General features: G+C 37.6%; 1 protein-coding gene across 1 annotated transcript; it reads left to right on the top strand.

The window, feature by feature from the left end:
* Positions 1-4,728: 4,728 nt before the first annotated feature.
* tnni1c (troponin I, skeletal, slow c) lies at positions 4,729-6,597 on the top strand (the record flags this gene model as incomplete). The annotated part of the gene is made up of 6 exons (XM_082538097.1): positions 4,729-4,758; positions 5,048-5,089; positions 5,247-5,378; positions 5,476-5,565; positions 5,699-5,881; positions 5,982-6,597. Coding segments are annotated over 6 exons (714 nt in total), but the record flags the coding sequence as incomplete, so codon positions are not given.
* Between the last annotated feature and the right edge of the window lie 1,821 nt (positions 6,598-8,418).

Here is an 8,418-nt window from a genome sequence, read left to right as displayed (position 1 = left end):
GAAATAATATAATATCTTTTTCCACTAGGATGATTAAAACGTGCTTATATGCAGTCAAATTAAGTTTAGCTTTTCAGTAGTTCAATTTCGCTTAATTTTATCTATTTCAATAGCAGCTCCCCCGTTAAGTGTATCCCTTAAAGGCATCTTAGAGATTTGGTTTGAACATGCGCAACTTTGACAACTTCGTTTACCTTCCATGTGACCGTAGCACGAGGAAGCAAACACTCCCAGTATTATTAAAATAAATGCAAAATGTTTTGCGTGCATGGGTACTGTAAGAGGTTACGTGATAGATTTTTTTTTTAACAATCCTGCTGTTGTATTTTTTATTTTATTTTTTTTGCGCACGTTGAATACTTTATCCGGAAAAAAATATATATCTTTGCAGAAATGACAACAGGAAAACCTATAATAGGAGGAGGCTTTCCTAATAATCAGGAAAACCCAACAAAAGACCTAAACTAGAAGTAGCCTACTGCCTGAACCGTAGTCCTCCAAACATCTCAACAAGAAACTGTTGCACTGTTGCAGGTGCTTTGAGTACTTAGAAATATTGACTGAAAATAAACCCTCAGCATGTTCTCCATTTGCTCAAGCTTGAATGTTATATGTTTTAAAACTACAGCCCCCGTGAATTTCAGGGAAGGAGTTGTGCCCGTTTTTTGTTTTGTTTTTCTAAATTAAAATTATACATTTTTTGTTTCATTTTTTAAAAGATTTACCATTACATCTCAACCTGAGAGCCTTTTATATATGTATATGTAATATGTTATGTGTAAGAACTGTAAAAATGTTCTGCAAAACAAAGCAAGAAAAGACATCAGGAAAACATTACACAGTGTTCTTTTGTAGTACACGTAACTCTTGTGCCAGGTGGATTAGTCTATATCAAACACAGCTTGTCACCTTTGTCTACTGAGGGGAGTCAAATGGTATTTTTAGTATGTATGATATGTGTGAAGACAAACACCTGTCACATAAAAAGAGATTTAGTTACACATGTATGACTACCTATATTTGTGGACCAAGGTTTAAAATTAAATCTCCCTTACACTAATAGATTTTAATCACAATACATGAAATAATCTGAAAAGGACAACAAAATAACTTAACAAAGTAGGGAAAACTAAACCAAGGGCACCAGAAGGCAGGAGCTATGGTTCACTAGGTTCATGGCTCTTTCTAACATTTATGGCTCAAAGAAGAAAAGTCCTGCAGGGTTTGATCGTGCCCTTATTATGTCTCCAACACAACAAAGTGGGTACTTGTGTTTTTTTAGTGGAACCTCTCAACATTTATTATAAGTCATAATGGAAGAGCACAGTTTCACAGTTATAGTTTTAAATCATAATTAATTTATATAGTCTGGACATACTGCTTATGAAATTATGTCTAACCAACTGCAACACAAATATGCAGTTTGGGTTGCGATTTGTCTATATTCTATTCCTGCAGAGCTGGCACAGTTGACGTTGAGCACACACAACTTTGTTGTAAAGGGCTATTCTATTCTATTCTATTCTATTCTATTCTATTCTATTCTATTCTTTTCTATATGAATTACTGCCTTGCCGTTTTATCTCTATCTGTCTAGACTCAGATACCATATCTAGTAAGGATTAAGTACATATATATAAATATAGTAAGGGATTTAATATGTTGTGGTCACATCTCTTTCATATTTTGACTTTTGGGTTGAATAGTGGCCAGAAATCTTTTGTAGAACTTTATGAACTTTGACACCTTTTTGTTGATAAAATCTCATCAACTTCTCATTTTATCTTACAAAATATATTTTTCCCCATAAATTATGACTTTATATAAGTAACCTGCATTTCATTGTAATATTGTTACACGAGTACAATGTAAAACATTGAATTTGATTGAATCAGGTTCAATTTCATTTATTTAATTGAATTTAAATAAACCTTTGATTTTACATATTTCAATTGCATTACATTTACTTATTGGATCATGATGTGTTGATGTCCAAAACATTTGGTGACAGTGATCTTGACAGTTGATCACTTAATAAAAAAAATAACTTTAACCACTTAACATAAAACCTTATTATTGAGCAATACAAAAAAGCAAAACAAAACAAAAAACAGTTATGTACTGGGAACTCTGTTCTCTGCACCCATGGGCCACTAACAGGTTAATCCAACCATGTGTTAATGTCTGAGCGGGTTTAACACATTGTGCGGATAGCTGAAATAGTTGGAGAAAGGGCACCAAGTTTTTAGTGTGCACAAGAATAAAGGACGTTTAAACTATGCATACATCTTACCCTGAAGAATACAGTTTCATAGTTGTGCAGCATTCACACAATGAAGAATATTGTATCTTTCATTCAGATCAGATTCTGGTTCTTATTCCAGACACCTAATAGTATGCTTTAGTAGGTGGAAATCCTTTTGGTTTATTGGTAGGCCAGGAACTTTTTGCCTTTAATAAATAACATTATAATACCGACGCACTGTAAACCTCTCTGGAGATGCCATCACTGTACCACAAATATGAAGATGAAAGCTACCAACGACCACAGAAAGTCACGCATTTCAGGCTGAAAACGTTCCCCACTCAGTCTTCCTCCCTTTGCCACGAATTTCTTTTATTTATTTATTTTATTATTTTATTTTTATGTAGAGTCTTATCTTAACAGTTTTTTGTTTAGTTTTGTTTTTAGCTAGGTGGCCAAAAATAAAGTGCTGAATTTGTATCTTGGTGAGAAACCTCTGTTCTAAAACAAAAAGAAGAAAAGGGGAGATTTATTCGTCACAATAGACGATCTTCGATCTACAGGCGCTGCTGTTTCCCGCTTGTAAAGTAACTCGTTCCTGACGTGAGAAGTGAGAACTTCAATTAGGCATCATAGTTTCTTTCTTTCTTTCTTTCTTTCTTTCTTTCTTTCTTTCTTTCTTTCTTTCTTTCTTTCTGTCCATTTTCCAATTTAATAGCATCCAAATTGTGTAAAGGAAAAACAATGTCTGGCGAGAATAATAATCTCATGCCTTTTTTTCGTTTGTGCATCTTTGATTTTGCTGAACAACAAATTGGGCACTCAAAGCGGTGTAAGTTACAGCCTGCATGACCATATACTTTCTCAGCTAACAATTATACAGATTTGTGTTTAACATAGTTTGAATTTCTTGTGCATCCCTTTCTCCTCAGTATACAGGGAGTGCAGAATTATTAGGCAAATGAGTATTTTGTCATGCATGTTGTCTCACTCCAAGCTGTATAGGCTCGAAAGCCTACTACCAATTAAGCATATTATGTGCATCTCTGTAATGAGAAGGGGTGTGGTCTAATGACATCAACACCCTATATCAGGTGTGCATAATTATTAGGCAACGTCCTTTCCTTTGGGAAAATGGGTCAAAAGAAGGACTTGACAGGCTCAGAAAAGTCAAAAATAGTGAGATATCTTGCAGAGGGATGCAGCAGTCTCAAAATTGCAAAGCTTCTGAAGCGTGATCATCGAACAATCAAGCGTTTCATTCAAAATAGTCAACAGGGTCGCAAGAAGCGTGTGGAAAAACCAAGGCGCAAAATAACTGCCCATGAACTGAGAAAAGTCAAGCGTGCAGCTGCCAAGATGCCACTTGCCACCAGTTTGGCCATATTTCAGAGCTGCAACATCACTGGAGTGCCCAAAAGCACAAGGTGTGCAATACTCAGAGACAGGGCCAAGGTAAGAAAGGCTGAAAGACGACCACCACTGAACAAATCACACAAGCTGACACGTCAAGACTGGGCCAAGAAATATCTCAAGACTGGTTTTTCTAAGGTTTTATGGACTGATGAAATGAGAGTGAGTCTTGATGGGCCAGATGGATGGGCCCGTGGCTGGATTGGTAAAGGGCAGAGAGCTCCAGTCCGACTCAGACGCCAGCAAGGTGGAGGTGGAGTACTGGTTTGGGCTGGTATCATCAAAGATGAGCTTGTGGGGCCTTTTTGGGTTGAGGATGGAGTCAAGCTCAACTCCCAGTTCTACTGCCAGTTCCTGGAAGACACCTTCTTCAAGCAGTGGTACAGGAAGAAGTCTGCATCCTTCAAGAAAAACATGATTTTCATGCAGGACAATGCTCCATCACACGCATCCAAGTACTCCACAGCGTGGCTGGCAAGAAAGGGTATAAAAGAAGAAAAACTAATGACATGGCCACCTTGTTCACCTGATCTGAACCCCATTGAGAACCTGTGGTCCATCATCAAATGTGAGATTTACAAGGAGGGAAAACAGTACACCTCTCTGAACAGTGTCTGGGAGGCTGTGGTTGCTGCTGCACGCAATGTTGATGGTGAACAGATCAAAACACTGACAGAATCCATGGATGGCAGGCTTTTGAGTGTCCTTGCAAAGAAAGGTGGCTATATTGGTCGCTGATTTGTTTTTGTTTTGTTTTTGAATGTCAGAAATGTATATTTGTGAATGTGGAGATGTTATATTGGTTTCACTGGTAAAAATAAATAATTGAAATGGGTATATATTTGTTTTTTGTTAAGTTGCCTAATAACTATGCACAGTAATAGTCACCTGCACACACAGATATCCCCCTAAAATAGCTACAACTAAAAACAAACTAAAAACTACTTCCAAAAACATTCAGCTTTGATATTAATGAGTTTTTTGGGTTCATTGAGAACATGGTTGTTGTTCAATAATAACATTATTCCTCAAAAATACAACTTGCCTAATAATTCTGCACTCCCTGTACATCATCCATTGCCCCCAAGGGAGAGGCGAAGGTATTTATATTTTTATATTATCATATGATTATTAAATTAAGTCTTATATTTCTAACCTGTCAAGAATGTGTTTTTATATTTGCAGACTGTATACTTTCATGCAGCAGAAAAAAGAAATAATTTCAGTGTCATTGTGAAATATTTATGTCAGTTTTATTTGATATGATCTGACATTTAGTTTCTCATTATAGAAAAAAAAAGGTAATCATTTAAATGGTTGATGAGCACTTAATTAAGCAATGTGGCATTTCAAGTCATCAATAATATGTAAGATTTGTATTGTTTCCAGCCTAAATGCAAGATTTCTGCGTCACGCAAGCTATCACTAAAGGTAAATAATTTGGCAAAAAATGCACGAGCCATAATAACTCCTGAATATATAATAAATAGAATGTCATTATTAGAATGTTCTTTCCTATAACAACCAATATTAAAATTATAAGCGATAACCAGATGACACAAATGAAAACCTCTTTGACTTTTTCGAGATCCTTCTCCTGACTCGTGCAACGGAAGACTTGGAGGCAGAGAAAACTGCAAATGAGGAAGCGAAGGTTCGATACCTGAGGGAGAAGCTTCCACCGCTGCAGCTCAGAGGGTTAAACATTGATGATCTGCAGGTGTGAGCTTATGATACTCTGAGTAAGCATATGGGCTTGACAATGTTTTTAAAGCCCATTAAGTGTCATGAATTGAAACTTATTTTTTTCTGTGTAGAAAGTCTGTAAGGAGATTCATGAAAAGATTCATGTGGTGGACGAGGATCGCTATGACTGTGAAGCAAAGGTTCTCAAGAACTACAGAGATGTATGAGCTCAGCAAACATCATAATACACCTAGTTAAACTAAAATATGTTGACACGCTTCCCCCCCCCCCCCCCCCCCCCCCCCCCCCCCTTTAACAATAAGCCACCAATAAAGCTTTTCCCTCTATTGCTAGATCAACAAGTTGAAGCTAAAGGTACAGGACCTTGGAGGAAAGTTTAAGAAACCAGCTCTCAGGAAGGTGAGAGTGTCAGCAGATGAGATGTTGAAAGCTCTGTTTGGATCGAAAACTAAGGGCTCCATGGATCTGAGGGCCAATCTCAAGTCTGTAAAGAAAGAAGACATCAAACAAGAGAAGGTTTGCTCTAGCAACACACATAATTGGTATCTAGGTACATTCAAATAAGCAGCCAAATAAAACTGCAGAATCTGATGGTCTGAATGCGGCTTTACTTTAGGAGCTGACGATGGAGGTGGGTGACTGGCGTAAAAATGTGGAGGCCATGTCTGGTATGCAGGGCAGGAAGAAGATGTTTGATGCTAGAGTATTTAAAAGTAGAATGGGAGGGAGAGCCTTCAGTTTTCAGGCCCCTCTTCTGTGGAACCAGCTTCCAGTTTGGATTCGGGAGACAGACACTATCTCTACTTTCAAGATTAGGCTTAAAACTTTCCTTTTTGCTAAAGCATATAGTTAGGGCTGGACCAGGTGATCCTGAATCCTCCCTTAGTTATGCTGCAATAGACTTAGGCTGCCGGGGGATTCCCATGATGCATTGAGTTTTTCCTTTCCAGTCACCTTTCTCACTCACTATGTATTAATAGACCTCTCTGCATTGAATCATATCTGTTATTAACCTCTGTCTCTCTTCCACAGCATGTCTTTTATCCTGTCTTCCTTCTCTCACCCCAACCGGTCGCAGCAGATGGCCGCCCCTCCCTGAGCCTGGTTCTGCCGGAGGTTTCTTCCTGTTAAAAGGGAGTTTTTCCTTCCCACTGTCGCCAAAGTGCTTGCTCATAGGGGGTCATATGATTGTTGGGTTTTTCTCTGTATCTATGAAGCGCCTTGAGGCGACTTTTGTTGTGATTTGGTGCTATATAAATAAAATTGAATTGAATTGAATTGAATGCTGCTGGTGGGGCCCAGTGAACAAATTCCTTCATGTGCTGACGCTGCAGGATGGATGGAGGAAGATTTAATGAAAGAACTTTAATTGAAAGTGAAAAAAAATTAACCAAAATTTAACATAACATTTATAAAATCAAACTAAAATGAGTCAAAAATAAAATGGGATAGTCAAAAACTGAAAATTACAAACCTAAAAGTAAATGAATTCATAAATTACTAGTGGAGACTAATACGCGATGAAGTTCAGAGCTTGACCATTACAATAAGATATACTCCATGGACAACTGGATTGGTTGGACTTAGATTTTAGGCATATTATCATATGGTGATAATACTGTATTTCATTTGTGAGTGTAGCAGATTTACATTGCTTGGCATTGTCCTTGTACACGGTAATGGAGCTGTATTTCTTCTGTCTCCACTAAGGAATGCCATAAACTTGCAGTGCCACCTGAGATATTTAGAGCAAGGATATACTTAGCCTTTCTTCTTCTATGGAATGAATTCCTCTCCGGTTAAAAACAGCAAATATTGTCACACATACTGATACTTGTCCTTGAACTAGCGTCAAACACTGTCAGCAAGACAGGGGGTTGAATAATCAAGGGTGTTGTGGATGGAGTCAGCAGCCTTTAAGGACTCTAAGGGTGATGGAAAGAATTTGTGTATGACTGACAATGCTATTTTTACTGCGTGAAGTTATTTCATTTAGTATAACAGTGGCCTATATGCACTACAATAGTACAGCTTCTGTCTATATGAGCTATGAAATAATCTGCCATAACCCAGAAATATCAGTCTAGCCTCAAGAATAAGAAAATCACAGAAACTGGCCTGCTAGTCTCTATTTTTACTTTTACAAGAATCAGGATGTATGTATAGATATGTACCTAATGCCCAAATCAGAGATTTTGGCCCAAAGTTTCTGCAGATTTGTCAGCTGTATATCCATAATGCGAATACCCCAAAGGTGCTCTGTTGGACTGAAATTTGGTGACAGTAGCAACGACAGTACCCTATTTATTTCCTATCCTATTCATAGTCTTTTATTTTAGGTCACAAGCAGTTGTCTAAGCATTTCACTGCATATCGTACTGTGTATGACTGTGTTTGTGACAAATAAAATTTGAATTTGAATTTGATTTGAGTACAGTGAACTCATTGTCATGTACAAATATCATGTAACATGATATTCTATTCTGATTGAAATAAGCAGAAGATTGGTAAAGTGTGGTCATAAAGGATGGACATTATTAGCAACAATACTCAGGTAGGCTGTGGCATTTAAACAATGCTTAGATGATAAAAAGGGGCCCAAAGTGTGGTAAGAAAAGAACTCCCATAACATCACACCACCTACAGCAGCCTGAACTGTTGATACAAGGCAGGATTTAATTCGTGCATGAATTAAATTACGACTTGTCAGACCAGGTAATGTTTTTATAGTCTTCTGTTGTCTAATTTTGATCCGCCTGTGTCAACTGTAGCCACAGTTTCCTGTTTCGAATTGATAGGAAGTGACACCCGTTGCAGTCTTCTGCTGTTTTAAGGTTTGACATGTTGTGCCTTTGAGGAAAAAAAAGCAGGACATGTTTTCTGCATACCTTGGTTGTGATGAGTGGTTATTTGAGCTACATTTGCCTACCTATCAGATCGACGCACCCTGACTATTCTCATGTCACCTCTGACATCAAGAAGGGATTTCCACCTAGAGAACTACTGTTCACTGGATAGTTTATATTTTTCATACCATTGTCTGTAAACCCTAG

This window comes from Aulonocara stuartgranti (genome assembly GCF_965226115.1).
Source record: "Aulonocara stuartgranti genome assembly, chromosome: 7".
Taxonomy (NCBI): Eukaryota; Metazoa; Chordata; class Actinopteri; order Cichliformes; family Cichlidae; genus Aulonocara; species Aulonocara stuartgranti.
This window is presented reverse-complemented; position numbering and strand designations above follow the sequence as displayed.